At 51.6% G+C, this 17,294-nt stretch overlaps 1 protein-coding gene across 3 annotated transcripts; it reads left to right on the top strand.

Annotated features, from left to right (window-relative positions):
* The first annotated feature begins 6,661 nt into the window (after positions 1–6,661).
* On the top strand, positions 6,662–15,567 carry CD22 (CD22 molecule). 3 transcript variants are annotated; one of them, XM_030874588.3, is made up of 13 exons: positions 6,662–6,714; positions 6,981–7,355; positions 8,233–8,526; positions 9,608–9,874; positions 10,009–10,272; positions 11,299–11,556; positions 11,761–12,021; positions 12,104–12,367; positions 13,884–13,980; positions 14,135–14,210; positions 14,392–14,516; positions 14,914–14,998; positions 15,295–15,567. In XM_030874588.3, exons 1-13 carry the CDS (start codon positions 6,681–6,683, stop codon positions 15,424–15,426), a joined length of 2,532 nt encoding a protein of 843 aa, XP_030730448.1. In that variant the 5' UTR covers positions 6,662–6,680; the 3' UTR covers positions 15,427–15,567. The 3 variants fall into 3 exon arrangements, with proteins under 3 accessions (XP_030730448.1, XP_060144722.1, XP_060144723.1); XM_060288739.2 differs by lacking the exon at positions 10,009–10,272; XM_060288740.2 differs by lacking the exons at positions 9,608–9,874; positions 10,009–10,272.
* Positions 15,568–17,294: the final 1,727 nt, after the last annotated feature.

Raw genomic sequence — 17,294 nt, 5'->3', positions numbered from 1 at the left:
CACCTAAGTGCTTCTTTTTTTAAGCCATTGGAAATAGAATTGTATTTTAAATTACAGCTTCCACATATGCATTATTAATATAAAGAAATGTGACTAATTTTTGTGTTCATCTTGTATTCTGCAACCTTGCTGAATTCACTAATTAGTTGTAGAATTTTTTTGGTAGATTCCTTGGGATTTTCTACATAGACCATTATGTTATCTGTAAATAGGTTTTATTTCTTTCTTTCAGATCTATATGCTTTTTATTGCCTTTCTTTGTCTTATTATGCTGTCTAGAACTTCCAGTATTATATTGAATAGGAGTGATTGAGAGTGGACATCCTTGCCTTGTTCCCAAGCTTAGAGGAGAAAGTATTAACACTGTTAAGTGTTAAATATGTTAGCTGTATTTTTTGTAGGTCAGTTGTAGGTAATCAAGTTGAGAAGTTTCTATTCTTAGTTTTCAGAGAGTTTTTATCATAAAAGGGTGGTGAATTTTGTCAAATGCTTTTTCTGCAACAATTTATATGGTCATGTGATTTTTCTCCTTTGTCCCATTAATGTGAGAGTACATTGATTGATTTTCAAATATTGAACCAGACTTGCATACCTGGAATAATCCCCACTTGGTTATAGTTGTATAATTCTTTTTATATGTTGCTGAATTCTATCTGCTAATATTTTTTGTTTGTTTGCTTGTTTGTTTGTTTTGCGGTACGCGGGCCTCTCACTGTTGTGGCCTCTCCCGTTGTGGAGCACAGGCTCCGGACATGCAGGCTCAGCGGCCACGGCTCACGGGCCCAGCCGCTCCGCGGCATGTGGGATCTTCCCGGACCGGGGCACGAACCCGTGTCCCCTGCATCGGCAGGCAGACTCTCAACCACTGCGCCACCAGGGAAGCCCTCTAGAGTATTTTTAATTTCATTTATTGTGTTGTTCATCGTTGCTTGTTTCATCTTTAGTTCTTCTAGGTCCTTGTTAAATGTTTCTTGCATTTTCTCTATTCTATTTCCAAGATTTGGATCATCTTTACTATCATTATTCTGAGTTCTTTTTCAAGTAGACTGCCTATTTCCTCTTCATTGGTTAGGTCTGGTGGGTTTTTATCTTGCTCCTTCATCTGCTGTGTGTTTCTCTGTCTTCTCATTTTGCTTATCTTACTGTGTTTGGGGTCTCCTTTTTGCAGCCTGCAGGTTCGTAGTTCCTGTTGTTTTTGGTGTCTTTCCCCAGTGGCTAAAGTTGGTTCAGTGGGTTGTGTAGGCTTACTGGTGGAGGGGACTAGTGCCTGTGTTCTGGTGGATGAGGCTGGATCTTGTCTTTCTGGTGGGCAGGTCCACGTCTGGTGGTGTGTTTTGGGGTGTCTGTGGACTTATTATGATTTTAGGCAGCCTCTCTGCTGATGGGTGGGGTTGTGTTCCTGTGTTGCTAGCTGTTTGGTATAGGTTGTCCTGCACTGTAGCTTGCTGGTCGTTGAGTGAAGCTGGGTGCTGGTGTTGAGATGGAGAGCTCTAGGAGATTTTCGTTGCTTGATATTATTTGGAGCTGGGAGATCTCTTGTGGACCAGTGTCCTGAAGTTGTCTCTCCCACCTCAGAGGCACAGCACTGACTCCTGGCTGCAGCACCAAGAGCCTTTCATCCACATGGCTCAGAATAAAAGGGAGAAAAAGTAGAAAGAAAGAAAGAAAGAAAGAAAGAAAGAAAGAAAGAAAGAAAGAAAGAAAGAAAGAAAGAAAGAAAGAGGATAAAAGAAAATAAAATAAAGTAAGGTAAAATAAAATAAGTTACTAAAATAAAAAAATAATTATTAAAAAAATTTTTTTAAGTAAAAAAAAAAAAAACCGACGGATAGAACCCTAGGACAAATGGTGAAAGCAAAGCTATACAGACAAAATCTCACAGAGACGCATACACATACACACTCACAAAAAAGAGGAAAAGGGGAAAAAATCATAAATCTTGCTCTCGACATCCACCTCCTCAATTTGGGATGATTCGTTGTCTATTCAGGTATTCCACAGATGCAGGGTACATCAAGTTGATTGTGAAGATTTACTCTGCTGCTCCTGAGGCTGCTGGGAGATTTCCCTTTCTCTTCTTTGTTCGCACAGCTCCCGGGGTTCAGCTTTGGATTTGGCCCCACCTCTGCGTGTAGGTCGCCGGAGGGCGTCTGTTCTTCGCTCAGACAGGACGGGGTTAAAGGAGGCGCTGATTCGGGTGCTCCGGCTCACTCAGGCCGGGGGGAGGGAGGGGTACGGAGTGCGGGGCGAGCCTGCGGCGGCAGAGGCCAGCGTGATGTTGCACCAGCCTGAGGCGCGCCGTGTGTTCTCCCGGGGAAGTTGTCCCTGGATCCCGGGACCCTGGCAGTGGTGGGCTGCACAGGCTCCCCGGAAGGGAGGTGTGGAGAATGACCTGTGCTCGCACACAGGCTTCTTGGTGGCGGCAGCAGCAGCCTTAGCGTCTCATGCCCGTCTCTGGGGTCCGTGCTGTTAGCTGCGGCTCGCACCCGTCTCTGGAGCTCCTTTAAGCAGCACTCTTAATCCCCTCTCCTTTTGGAAGGTCTGAGGTCTTCCGCCAGCGTTCAGTAGGTGTTCTGTAGGAGTAGTTCCACATGTAGATGTATTTTTGATGTATCTGTGTGGAGGAAGGTGATCTCCACGTCTTACTCTTCCGCCATCTTCCCCTTCTCCCCACATATCACTTTGATGAAAATAAAAATGTAAACAGTTCATCCTCAAGGTGGCGTCGGCGGCGTCCAAGGTCCGGCGGTACCAGAGCCCCTGCCTACCATACTGTCTTGATTACTGTAGCTTTGTAGTATAGTCTGAAGTCAGGGAGCCTGATTCCTCCAGCTCCGTTTTTCTTTCTCAAGATTGCTTTGGCTATTCGGGGTCTTTTGTGTTTCCATACAAATTGTGAAAGTTTTTGTTCTAGTTCTGTGAAAAATGCTAGTGGTAGTTTGATAGGGATTGCATTGAATCTGTAGATTGCTTTGGGTAGTATAGTCATTTTCACAATGTTGAGTCTTCCAATCCAAGAACATGGTATATCTCTCCATCTGTTTGTATCATCTTTAATTTCTTTCATCAGTGTCTTATAGTTTTCTGCATACAGGTCTTTTGTTTCCTTAGGTATGTTTATTCCTAGGTATTTTATTCTTTTTGTTGCAATGGTAAATGGGAGTGATTCCTTAATTTCTCTTTCAGATTTTTCATCATTAGTATATAGGAGTGCAAGAGATTTCTGTGGATTAATTTTGTATCCTGCTACTTTACCAAATTCATTGATTAGCTCTAATAGTTTTCTGGTAGCATCTTTAGGATTCTCTATGTATAGTATCATGTCATCTGCAAACGGTGACAGATTTACTTCTTTTCTGATTTGGATTCGTTTTGTTTCTTTTTCTTCTCTGATTGCTGTGGCTAAAACTTCCAAAACAATGTTGAATAAGAGCGGTGAGAGTGGGCAACCTTGTCTTGTTCCTGATCTTAGTGGAAATGGTTTCTCTTTTTCAGCATTGAGGACAATGTTGGCTGTGGGTTTGTCATATATGGCCTTTATTATGTTGAGATAAGTTCCCTCTATGCCTACTTTCTGGAGGGTTTTTCTCATAAATGGGTGTTGAATTTTGTCAAAAGCTTTTTCTGCATCTATTGAGATGATCATATGGTTTTTATTCTTCAAATTGTTAATACGGTGTATCTCATTGATTGATTTGCATATATTGAAGAATCCTTGCATTCCTGGGATAAACCCCACTTGATCATGGTGTATGATCCTTTTAATGTGCTGTTGGATTCTGTTGTTAGTATTTTGTTGAGGATTTTTGCATCTATGTTCATCAGTGATATTGGCCTGTAGTTTTCTTTCTTTGTGACATCCTTGCCTGGTTTTGGTATAAGGGTGATGGTGGCTTTGTAGAATGAGTTTGGGAGTGTTCCTCCCTCTGCTATATTTTGGAAGAGTTTGAGAAGGATAGGTGTTAGCTCTTCTCTAAATGTTTGATGGAATTTGCCTGTGAAGCCATCTGGTCCTGAGCTTTTGTTTGTTGGAAGATTTTTAATCACAGTTTCAATTTCAGTGCTGGTGATCGGTCTGTTCATATTTTCTATTTCTCCCTGGTTCAGTCATGGAAGGTTGTGCTTTTCTAAGAATTTGTCCGTTTCTTCCAGGTTGTCCATTTTATTGGCATATAGTTGCTTGTAGTAATCTCTCATGATCCTTTGTATTTCTGCAGTGTCAGTTGTCACTTCTCCTTTTTCATTTCTAATTCTCTTGATTTGAGTCTTCTCCCTTTTTTTCTTGATGAGTCTGGCTAATGGTTTATCAATTTTGTTTATCTTCTCAAAGAACCAGCTTTTAGTTTTATTGATCTTTGCTATTGTTTCCTTCTTTTCTTTTTCATTTATTTCTGACCTGATCTTTATGATTTCTTTCCTTCTGCTAACTTTGGGGTTTTGTGTTCTTCTTTCTCTAATTGCTTTAGGTGTAAGGTTAGGTTGTTTATTTAAGATGTTTCTTCTTTCTTAAGGTAGGTTTGTATTGCTATAAACTTCCCTCTTAGAACTGCTTTTTCTGCATCCCATAGGTTTTGGGTCGTCGTGTTTTCATTGTCATTTGTTTCTAGGTATTTTTTAATTTCCTCTTTGATTTCTTCAGTGATCTCTTGGTTATTAAGTAATATTCTTTTGTATACATTTTCTTTATCCAGTCATCCATCAATGAACACTTAGGTTGCTTGCATGTTTGCAGGGAACATTGGGGTGCAGATATCTTTTCCAGTTAGCGTTTTATTTCCTTCAGATAAATACCCAGAAGTGGCTTTGCTGCCAAAGAGAGATGGGGGGTGTGGCCAAGAAGAGTGAAAATCAGTCACTGGTGACTTTGCTGTGCTTCCCCTTTCACTCTTAGATGCTGCCAGGGTCCCTGAAGACAGAAGACACATGAGGAAACAGGTAAAAACTATTTTGTTCTCTTTTGCATTCGACAAGCAAGTAGGGAGCCGCTGCCATGTGCCAGGCACAATTCTAGGGGCTGGGAGCACAGTGGGACTCCCCTCCCTTTCTCTTGCCTGTGTGACAACAGGTAGTAATCCCCAGTCTTTGAGCATCTCCCTTGCCAGGCCTGGCAATTCTTCTGAGAGCAGGAGGCATCACTGGGTGCCCAGGAGGGAAGAATGGACTCAAGGAGGCCAGCTCTGAGGTTCTGCAAGGCTCTAAACAGGCTCGTGTTGAGCAGACCATGGGTCCAGAGCCTTTGTGCCCAATGCCGACTGTTCCCAGCGTCCCATGCCCCATCCTGCCTCAGCTGCCTTCCAAGCGCAGACCTGGGGCCCACTTCTTGTGCTCCAGAGACTACCTGGAGCTCCGTGGGGTAAGCATGCAGCCCTGCTCTGAGAAGCACCCCTCTTCCACTGGTCTTGGCATTCTTCAGCTGGTCCCCAATGAGGGTGTGACTGGTGGCTGCTGGCAGAGGGGGTACCCTGGCCCAGCTACTGGAGGCTAATCTTTGCCACGGGGAATGGAATCTGGCCCTGGCCATAGCCCTTGTGGAGACCCAGAGGGAGCCCAAAGTGCATCCCTCAGAACACTGACCCTGCAGCCCTCATGGAAAACATAGAATTGTTCCCATGGCTAAAGAGGTGTGTGTCGTGTACTCTACTCCAGCCCCCACGCTGGGAGATGCATGATGCCCATACAGCTGGTTAAAGGGCTCGAAAAGGCCTGCACTAAAGATTCCTGTTTCACTTTTTAAAATCCAGCTTCTCTCAAACGGATGTGACCTCGAGGACTTTTTTCTCTGTAACACTATTAGCACCTGCAGGGCTCTATGAGCTCTGTGTGGAGAGCCTGCCCTCATCTATGCCCAGGCCAGTCCAGCACGGCTGCCATGCCTGGGGACAGACCCCCTTCCTACTTTCAGCCAGCGGCCTAGCTTTCGCCACACCGGTCCTGGACACCCAACGGTCCTTTAGCATAAGTCGCGCAGCCAGAGGAGATGCACAGCCAGCCGGAGGGGCTTGGGGAGGGGACGCCGATGTGTGGGAACTGTTGGCTGGGCAGGCGGGACAGACGCATGTCTGTGCTGAGACAGGAGACACACTCTGTTGGCACGTCCTGCTGACTCCCCAGGGACACGCATTCAGGGCACGACCATGTAAATTGGGACTTAAATTTAACTCTATGTAAATGTAACTCTATGTAAAAGTCCAGTGAGGTGGCGGTCCAGCTCACCGCACGTGCACCCACACGTAGAGATGGACAGTGGCTGCACATCGGCAGCCCTTGGACTACCTCTAGCCCACCCTTCACTAGTTGACCCAAGGTAAGCTCCAGGTCACCTAGGGCCTGGCATTCGAGGTGCTCAGTAGTTTGGTGCCACTCAAAGCCTGAGAGCTGGGCAGCAGGTTTACACAATTTTGGATGGATGGATGGAAGAAAGGAAGGAGTGCTGGGAAGAGAGAGGCTAGCCTTACATGGTTCTCAGGCTGATGGGAGAGGCACAGCATGTCCAGAAAAAGACCCTGTGAGCTTCCAGAATTCCATATCCTGCCATGCAACCAGACACGGTCTTCTCAGAATCAGGGAGAAGGGATTGGAGCTCAGTGGGTGAGCAAGAAAAGCTGTCTGGAAGATGTAAGTGACCAGATGGCTTAAAGACAAACTCTTCCTGGCCCAGGCTCCCGCCTAGACACAGCGCCATGCGTCTCCTCGGTCCCTTGCTTCTGCTTCTCGGTAAGGATGGTGGCCTGGGCAGATACTTGGGTCTGGGACGACTGTGGGAGCTGGAGGAGGAGGAGGAAAGATGGGGGCAGAGAAGAGTAAACGTGGGGCAGGGTGGGGACAGTCAGTGTATATGTGTGTGCGTGTGTATACGTCTCTCTTTGCGTATCTGCCTCTCTCCCCCCCACCCCCCCCACCCCCGCCTCTTCAGAGGAAATTCTTTAGAATGCGCTCATCGTCCTTCAGTAATGCTTTCTGTTCGCTCTGGTGGGTTCCAGAATACTTGGCTTTCTCTGACTCAGCCCAGTGGACGTTTGAACATCCCAAGATCCTCTACGCCTGGGATGGAGCCTGCGTCTGGATTCCCTGCCGCTACCGTATCCTAAACAAGCACTCGCTAGATAACCTGACCGTGTACCACAATTATAAGTACGACAGCTCCACCAAGAGCTACAATGGGACCATCCTCTATAAGAACCTAAAAATCAGGGAGTTTCCTGCTGGTCAGGGAAGGGTACAGTTCCTGGGAAACGGCAGATACAACTGCACCCTCCTCATCAATCCCGTGAAAGTCAATGACAGCGGTCAGCTGGGGCTGAGGATGACGTCTGGGGAGAACAAATGGATGGAGGCCATCGGCCTCAACATCTCTGGTAAGGCCCTGAGGATGGGTTCCTTCGTCTCGGCAATGAGGAAGGTGGGAAGCACCCGACTCCTGGGACAGCTCACAAACCAGGTCGCCTGCGGAGGCCAGACAGGGATGCCAGTGAGCGACCGGGGTGCCACAGGACAGTGGCGCCCATGGCAGACTGGAGCCTAGGGGCACTCATCCCTCCTTGAGCATCTCCCCTGGCTTTTCCAGAGATGGAAATCTGAATTTTCAAGTGAAATCTCCCAATGTATTAATGTGGGGGGATCCATTCTAATTAGGCCTTCGTGGCTACATGACACACAGATAGGGTGTGAACCAAACACAGGTCTGGGGCCTCCCGCCGAGGGAGTGTGCTCGCTCCATTCCACGGCCTGTTTATTCGGTGGGTGGTTCTAAGCAGGCCTGTGTTTGGGGTGAGAGATGCAGCTTCAGACGCTGCAATCTGAGGGCGGCCCAGCCTCGGGGAGAGCAGGGACTGGCTGCACACAGGCCTCTGCGCTAAAGGAATCCCCTCCAGGAGTGCCATGTGGGAGGTCTCCGATACCGAGGCCTTTGAGCCAGGTTTGTCCTCCAAGCTAAGCATGTTGAACTAAACGCGTCAAATCCTCTGAGGAGCGCCGGGGGAGTGATCTGGAAAACATTTAGAAAGCAGACACCAGGGGGTGTGAACGAAGTAACTATAAAACATAAAACACCGTTTCTAAGGAGGATCAACTTTCACAAGACCTTTCAGAGGGGGTTTGGGCCGAGCAGAGAAAGGCAGGCCCGGAGGGAGGCGGACAGGACCGGCCGGGGCTTCCTGATGGGTTCTCTGCGGCAGGGCATCTAAAGCTGGTCCAGGTTCCCAGGCCTCCAGCGTGGCCCCTGCTCTCTTGCAGAGACGGCTCCTCCACCCCACATTGAGCTCCCTCCAGACATCCGGGAGCTCCGCGACGTCACTGTCACCTGCTCGCTGAATTTCGCCTGCTTTGAGTACCAGGTTCATCTGCAGTGGTCCCTGGAGGAGCGTGCGGTCACCTCCACCTCCCTGTCCACCGAGACCGTCTCCACCCAGAGCACTCTCACGTTCCAGCCGCAGTGGACTCACCACGGCAAGAACCTGACCTGCCAGCTCTGGGACCCCACGGAACAGCAGTTACTCTCTGAGGAAACGGTGTGGCTGGACGTGAAGCGTGAGTCTCCCCAGTGCTTCTGTGGGAGGGCCGAGGGTCCTGTCACCCCTTCACCCCCGCAGAGGGTAACAGGAGCCCACACAGAGGGGAGCGTGATGGGTCTGTGGGCACCCGCTGTTGGGAATGGTCCAGGCAGAGCCGCGGCCCCTCCTCCACCATTCCCATCATCAGCTCTGGTGTTTCAGGGACACCTGATTCAGAATAAAAGAATCTATCCTCAAACCATGACCTGATTTGGGGATCACTTGGTTAAGGTTTTTTGGTTCCCCTGGGGGGCGGGATGAAGAATTTTTTCACATCATTGTTTTGTGCCTCATTCATTCAATAAATATTTGTTGTGAACCTACTAGGCTGCTGGGGATAGAGCAGTGAGCAAAGTTCTTGCCCACGTGGAACTAGCATTGAAGTCAGGGAGACGAAGAGTAGATAGGTGAAAAGGGAACTAGAGAACATATGTGTAGGTGGTGCTAAGTGTATCACACAAAGATAAAGCAGGGCTAGGACAGAGGGAGTGAGGGATGGAGGCTGAACTTGAGCTGAGACTTGGGTGAAGGGAGGGCCTGAGGCAGGCATATCTCCGTGAGAAGAGCGTTCCAGGGAGAAGAAAGAGCAAGTCCGAGGCCTTGAGGTAGGAACTTGGTGCGTCTGCCTCAGAGCAAAGAGCCGGCAAGCTTGGCACTACATCCAAGGGGCCCAGTGGTAGGAAAGGAAGGCCGAGAGGGACCGGGACGCTAGATCTCGTGGGCTGCAGCGAGCGTTTCTGGATTGTTCTCTAAGCGTGGAATCCACTGAACGGTTTCAAGCAGGAGAGTCGTGAGGTCTGATGGACAGTCCTGGGAATGCTGCTGGCTGCTGGTGGAGACCAGACCTTTGGGGTCTGGGGTGTGGGGAGCAGAGAACCGAGTTGGGAGGCTGTGACGGTCAGTCACCTGTTGACAAGGGTGACAGTGAGTGGCCACGCACCCTTGCCCGCTCTGTCTAGGCCGCTGCTTTATCAGAATAAAAGGCCTGCAACTTGTCAGCCCGTCACACCCTCTGAGAATCCCCATCCCCTCCCTCACTGTTCCCTCCGCTTCTCCAGACGCGCCGAAGTTGAAGATCCAGGTCAGTCCCAGAGAAGCCACTGTGACAGAGGGAGAGTCTGTGAACATGACGTGCCAGGTTGTCAGCAGCAACCCACGGCACCAGAAGGTGGCCTGGCTCAGGGACGGGATCCTGCTGGAGGGGAAGGAGACGCCCACGCTCACTCTGCCCGAGGTGACCAGGAGGATGAGTGGGCAGTACCAGTGCAAGGCCCACAACGATGTGGGCTCCGAAGAGTCGGAAGCAGTGGACCTCCAAGTGCACTGTGAGCCTCCTGGGAGCTGGGGAAGGGCCGGGCCGGGGGTCAGCAGGGGCACCTTCCAGGCCCATGGGAGGGGAGCCCTGGAGGCCTCTGCTCACCACCACCCCCAGCCTCCCAGCCTCGGCCTCTTCTTCTAGATGCTCCGGAACCTTCCAGGGTTCAGATCGTCTCCTCGCCAACGAAGGAAGGAAATAAAGTAGAGCTGACTTGTATATCACTGGCCAATCCTCCTCCAACGAATTACACCTGGTACTACAATGGGCTAGAAATGCCTGGAAAGACGGACAGGACCTTCCAGATCCCAGAGGTCCTCCTCAGGCACGCTGGGGAGTACTCCTGCTTGGCGGAAAATGATCTTGGTCCTGGACGAGTTGGCCAGGAAGCTGACTTGGAAGTCCAGTGTGAGTAGCCGCAGAGCTGCTGGAGGGAGGAGATGGCTCTGGGGGCAGGAGGAGGGTAGACGTGCCCGCGAAGGGACAGCAAGCGGAAACCAGGGGCTCCCGGCAGATAAGCTTCTTGGGGCAATTGTTGTGTTCACAGTTGTGTCCTTAGCACCAGACAGGGCCTGGCTCGTGGGAGGTGCTCAGTAGATGCTTGTTGACTTGAATGAGTGGCAAGGTGCCAGGGTCCCCCGAGGGACGCAGTGGCTGAGCCCCTGAAGGGGTCTTGAAATTTTCGAGGAGGACTGGGGCAAAATGCTTCTTCACCTCTTGGTTGTCAGACCCTGTTTGACACAGTGAGTCTTGGCACCGAGGGGAGCCCCGGACAAAGAGAATCCCTAGGTTTGATCCTTGGACACTGGGATGTCATAGTCGGGGCCAGATACTGTGATGTGGACGCCCAAATCCTGAAATCTAGACACCGGATATGTGGTAACAGCAGCAGCAGGAGCAGCACGTGTTGCGTGTTTACCACACGCCACAGGGCTCTAACAGCATCCTCTTACTCCATCCTGCAGTGATTCCACGAGGTTAGCTACTCACAGGACCCCATTTGACAGATGAGTCAACTGAGGCCTGCAGCCCACGGTCACACAACGCCAAGGGGCAGGATCCGGCACTCTGGATCCAGAGCTCTGCTTTTCTTCTTCTTTTTTAAGTTAACGCCCTTACTGTAGTGACCCGGCTCCGTGCCCCAGACCCGTGCAGAGACCCACAGAGAGGGGCCCCTCCCTTGCACAGCACCACACGTACCCCGCCCAGAGCTGTGCTCTTAACCACTGCACCATCCTGTCTCAAACCACAGCCAGGCCAAATGGCCAGGGCAGGGTTTCTGTTCTCAGAGGCAAGAGGGAAGCACAAGCCCTCCCTCCGCTAATAGAGGAACTGCGTGAATGCAGGGCACAGGAAGGCGGAAGAGGGAGCAGGAAGGAACAGGTCTTATGGGCTTCTGACTTTTCTTGACCCACCTCTCTGGTTTTCTTCCAGATCCCCCCAAGGAGGTAATCACAGTGATTCAAAGCCCCACACCGATTCGAGAAGGAGACAGTGTGATCCTGTCCTGTACCTACAATTCCAGTAATCCCAGAGTTACCCGATATGAATGGGATCACCTAGGCTTCCAGGACCAGCTATCACCCGCTGGGCTGACGATTCGAAAAGTTGCCTGGGACACAGGGCCAGTCAAGTGCGCAGCCTGTAACCAGTGGTGTTTGTGGTCTCCCCCTGTCGACCTGGATGTCCAGTGTGAGTGCCCTGGGCCGGGGGAGCTAGGGGGTGGCCCAGCTGGGGTGCGGGGCTCTAAGGGTGAGGAGACCAAAGCCTGAACCACAGTCCTCACAGAGAATTGAGGGATGAGAGTCAGGCCTCAGGGCCAAGGGGAGAGGAATTCTCGGGAACAGGAAGAGGGGAAGAGACCCAAGAGATCAGCCTGAGGTCCTTGCTCTCCAGATGCCCCCAAAGATGTCAGTGTCCAGGTCACTCCCCACAGTGAGATTCGCTCTGGGCGCCCGGTCCTCCTCCAATGTGACTTCTTAAGCAGCCGCCCCGCGGATGTCCGCTTCTTCTGGAAGAAAAATGGAATCTTTCTGGAGGAAGGAAAGAAACTGAGCTTTGACGCCATCTCTCCAGAAGATGCTGGAACTTACCACTGCTTGGTCAACAATTCCATAGGACAGACCTCGTCTAAGGCCTGGGCTCTCCAAGTGCTGTGTGAGTGGCTGGAGCCGGAGGCTGGGAGCAGAGACGGGCAGGTGACTGGCTACCCGGATCCTGACTTTGCTTCTACTTACAGATGCACCCAGGAGCCTGCATGTGTCCATCAGCCCGAAAGACGGAGTGGTGGAGGGGAAGAAAGCGGTCCTGACGTGTGAGAGCGACGCCAACCCTCCCACCTCCCACTACGCATGGTTTGACTGGAATAACCAAGACCTCCGCCATTACGATCAGAGTCTGAGATTGGACCCTGTGACGCTGCAGCACTCAGGCGCCTATTGGTGCCAGGGGACCAACAGGCTGGGCCGGGGCCAGTCGCCGCCCACCACCCTCACCGTCTACTGTAAGGGCCCTTCTCCGGCCCTGGCCACTCCTGCGGCGTGCGTTCCGGACCTCCTCCCCGCTCCTGCACGGAGGGTGGGGAGTGGGCAGCCTGTGCGCTCAGAGGCGCCCCTTCTCCACACACAGCTCCCCTGTCTTCCCTCCTCCCCGATCAGTCTCTCGCCACCCCGGGAGGATTCAGGCTGCCCCTACCTTCCAGACATCCTGAGCTCCTCCTGGCTCCCTCTCTCTGCCTCTTTCTCTCTGCCTCACCCTTGATAGGCTGCTTGTTTCTACCTTTTGAGATTGTAGTGGTTTTGGTTTTTCTTTAAAAGACAATACAAGTACATGGTAAAAACAGCATGAAAGGGTAAATAGTGGAAGGACAGATACGTCTCCTTTCTTGTTCCCCGAGAACTCTACCCCCTCCCTCCCTTGAGGCTTTCACCGTTGGCAGCTGGATATGGCCCCTCACAGAGATTTTTCTATACGTGCACCACAGGCCTATAGAGATTTATGTCCATACACCCTTCTTTGTTACTCAGACGGCGGGAGAGCTCACACGTTGCCCTGAACTTCCCTTTCTTCCATGTAATAACAGCACTTGGAGATTGTTCTCTATCTGTGCATATACAGGGTGTCTGAAGAGTCTGGAAAAACACAGGGGAAAATATTTAATTTATTTATTGTGCTTTTTTCAGGTTAATGATTGGAGCCATGGCTTTAAACTTAGAGGATTGGCACTGGCAAAGCTGGTGCTAAAGGGAGCCAGCCTGAGGGTGTCATTTGGAAAAGTTACACATTGTATAAAAACATATACAATGTGTATATTGTATATACAATATACACATTGTATATGTATATTGTATATACAATATACACATTGTATATGTATATTGTATATACAATATACACATTGTATATATATATTGTATATACAATATACACACTGTATATGTATATTGTATATACAATATACACATTGTATATCTCCCCAGGGAGTCCCCTGGGTCTCCCCTCTGCAGGCACCCTGGAGACCTGACTCTTTTGCTGAGGGTGCACTGCGGTCCCGTGTACGGATGTTGAATAACTATGTGTCCACTGCCCTCCTCAAGGCTGGTGCAGTCTCCTGCTCTGAGCACACCTGCGAGGAGAATTGTAGGCTAGGTTCCTACGTGAACTGGCTGGCTAAAAGGACAAGTGATTTTAAGCACGGCCAAGCTGCCCTCTGGAGAGGCGGCACCATTTATGAGGGTTACGTGCTCTGTGTGTGCCCGAGGCTGTCACACAGCAGGAGCTCCTCTTGAAAAAGAGCTGCCCTTCCCTCCTAATGAGACGTCCAGAGGGCAGGGCTGGCTTCTCCCTCTTTCTCTGCACCACACCCCCTGGGCAAGGAGGAGATGTCGCACAGGCCGGAAGGACCGTGGCTGTGCAGAGAGGAGCCGAGGATACCTCCCAGGCAAAGGTCACAGGGCAGAGCTGGCCTGCTACCCGACTGAGGCAGTGTCGTCAACTGACGTACCTCCTTTCTCTATCAGATAGCTCAGCCTCCATCATCAGGCGAGTGGCCTTGGGAGTGGGGTTCTGTCTGGCCATCTTCCTCCTGGCAATCTGGGGAGTCAAGCTGCAGCGGAGGTGAGTTCCTCCCACTGCCCACCACCTTTGCTCCCCCTCCGCCCAACCCAGGGAACGACCCCGGTTACTCAGTCCTGCAGCCCCCGGCATGCCGAGTCCACAGGGTCCTCTTCCCAGGCCCTTCGTCCTCCCTGAGCAGGTCTTTATTTCTCAGCTGGAAGAGGATTCAGAGACAGCAGGGGCTTCGGGAAAGTTCCAGTGGACAGAACTTCTTTGTGAGGAATGTAAAGGTAGGATGGCAGAAAGATGAAATGCATTCGAGCCAAGAGAGAAACGAAGTGGAGAATCAACTATGTGTCAAATAAAAAAAAGAAGAGGAACAAAGTGGGGAGGGGTGATAAAGAGTAGAGAGGCAGGGGAGCTAGGGCGGGGAGAGGAGTGGCAAGGGCCGAAACCTCGTCCTCCTCTCAGGCTCGAAGGACCCCCCAAGCTGAAGGCCCCCACTCCCTGGGGTGCTACCATCCAGTGACGGAAGACGCCGTCAGCTATGCTGCCTTGCGCTTTCCTCTTGGCGAGACGGATGCACCGAGACCTGGGTACTGAGGGCACCAGGGGGGTGACACCTGCACCCTGGGAGGGGTGCGGGGGGCAGAGCTCGTGTCTCGCCTGCCCTGTGTGTGCCAGGCCCGTGCTTCTTCTCCTCATTCCTGCTCTGTAACAACCCCCCTGGTAATGGTCTTGGGAATTGGATCTGTTCCTATAAACCAGGAGCAGGCACGGCCAGAGTCGGTCTCTATCACCGAGGTTGGGACTTTGCGATACATACACGCATACGTTCACTCATCTGATACATCAGCCCCTGCTGTGTGCACTAGGCATGATGCAAGGGGCTGAGAGGCTGGGGGTGCTCTTAGGGTCCAGGGGAGTTGGAAGAAGGAGCAGATTTCATGCAAAAGCCTTCATTTGTGGTCATCTCTCTGCCTTCCCTCTCAGAGATGCAGGGACCTCAGAGACGTGGAGACTTTCCTCAAACAGGGACGACACGGTCACTTACTCTGTGGTGCAGAAGCGTCACGTGGTAAGAGGGCAGGGCTATGGAAGGTGGGGAAGTGACGGGACCTGGCCTCGGCTGTGAGTCCCAGAGCCTGGGTGGCAGAGGCTGGACAGTGGGGAGGGCTGCCCAGACCCTGGTGAGGTCAGACCAGAGCAGGCACCTCCCAGTCTGAGGCCGGCTGCAGCCAGTTTCTAGACAAGAGGACTCCTGCTCGCGCTCTTGGACCCCCAGGCGGAGCGGAGGAGAGAAGGGACAGGGAAAGCGGGCTGCGGGAGGCTGGTGAGCGTGAGGCCACGCTCACCACCATGTGGCTTTCTCAGGGCGACTATGAGAACGTGACTCCAGAGGTCCTAGAAGACGAGGGGATACATTACTCGGAGATGGTCCATTTTGGGTTTGGGGAGCGGCCGCTGGCCCAGGAAGGAGTGGAATACGTGACCCTCAAGCAATGATGGGCCAAACCAGCTGAGGTGAAGGGGCCAGGGGCCGCAGGGGCCAGGGCGGTCCTGGAACTTTCTCAGCCTCTGCTGTTCAGCTGCGAAATCTCACACACACACACACACACACACACACACACACACGCACACGCACACACACGCACATGCACGCATTCACACACATGCATGCACGCACACACGCACACACACGAGCACGCACACACGGTCACAGTTACTGCAACCCCAGTTGGTGCAGAGAACTTTGTACATGGTCCAGAGACAGTCTTCCTTCTTAGCACTGGTAACCCCGACCCTCCAAAGGGTCTGTCCCTGGTCCTTTCCCACTCCCCTTCTCACCCAGAAATTCATCTAAATACCTATCCTGAGCTGTACAAATCCCCCTGCCCCTTCCCAGCCGTCTGCCACCACCTACCCACTCCCAAACCCCACTCCGCAGCTGGCTGTGTCCCTGCGGGGATCAGCTGGTCATTATTTTTATTGTTCTCTCTCCCCATCCCTTTGACACCTCACCCCTGCTCTGATAACTCCACTCACTAATCTTATGCGTAATTTTTGACCCCAGGGCAAAGCCCAGGGAAAGAGGAACAAAAATGAGGTAGAGGCCCTGCCCTGGGCTGGTTTCTTCTCTCAGAGGACTTCCACGGGGAGGATTACGCTGCTGCGGCTCCTGTCCTCGAGGGTCTCATGGTCTGAGACATACACTGATGTGGACAAACGTGTAACAGACACAGAGCTACACAATAAACATGGCTCAGATGCCACGTCAAAGAGCCAGTGAATGATTTCCAGTCTGCAGAGTCTGAGCGGGGACGGGGAGCTGAGGCAGGCATCCTGGGGCTTGGGGAGAGGGGAAAGGTGACGTCACGCGCAAATCACCAGATCGGAGGGTCCATCGTCTTGTTGCCAAGAGTCCGCGGGCGTCACAGACAGAGCCTGAGTCCCGATTCTTCTGCTTAACCAGACGAATGATCTGGGGCAAAGTTCCCCGGCTTCTCTGAGCCTCCGTCTCTCCGTCTGTAACATGAAGATGCAGGCGGTTCGAGATAGGAAGTGAGGTATAACCTTATGTCATGTTATAAGATTAACGCAACAGCCAAAAGCCCCTAGAAACCACATTCCCATCTGATTTGCATCTCTTGAAGACCATAAAAAGGGGAAGCCAAAGCATTACTCACAGCAATTCTCAAAAGTGACCCTGCCGCGTCGTTTCACAACCCACAGCTGCCTGCCTTCTTGAAGGCCAGCTGCCTTGAGGAACCTCTCAGCTTTTCTACCTCTCCCCGTGACCCCCACTAGCTCTCTAGTATGTTCCCTGCCCGACTTGCCAGGGAGGCCCTTCCGGCTTCTCCTCCGCTTCTCCGTCTGTTCTCTCTCCACCTGGTCTCCTGCTTCTCCCAAGGGGCCAAGGCCCATTCTCCTTCAGGGCAGGAACCTGTGGTTAATCATTCATCAAGATGACAGTCAGGGCTTCCCTGGTGGCGCAGTGGTTGAGAGTCCGCCTGCCGGTGCAGGGGACACGGATTCGTGCCCCGGTCCGGGAAGATCCCACATGCCGCGGAGCGGCTGGGCCCGTGAGCCGTGGCCGCTGAGCCTGCGCGTCCGGAGCCTGTGCTCCGCAGCGGGAGAGGCCGCAGCAGTGAGAGGCCCGCGTACCGCAAAAAAAAAAAAAAAAAAAAAAAAAGATGACAGTCAAATTCCTGGCCTGTGGTGGGCGCTCTGAAGGCACCGCCTTCCTTGGCTGCCCTACTTTCCCGTCTGCTCGATCCAGATGCTCTCTGAGAGGTTGTCCTTGGGATGCCCAAGGAGTGGGGCACTGATTTCCCCATGAACCTACTTTGTCCCTGGTTTGACGTCTTTTTTTT

The sequence above is a fragment of the Globicephala melas genome, chromosome 19 (assembly GCF_963455315.2).
Source record: "Globicephala melas chromosome 19, mGloMel1.2, whole genome shotgun sequence".
Taxonomy (NCBI): Eukaryota; Metazoa; Chordata; class Mammalia; order Artiodactyla; family Delphinidae; genus Globicephala; species Globicephala melas.
The sequence above is the reverse complement of the archived record's forward strand: the minus strand, read 5'-3'. Positions and strand labels throughout refer to the sequence as shown.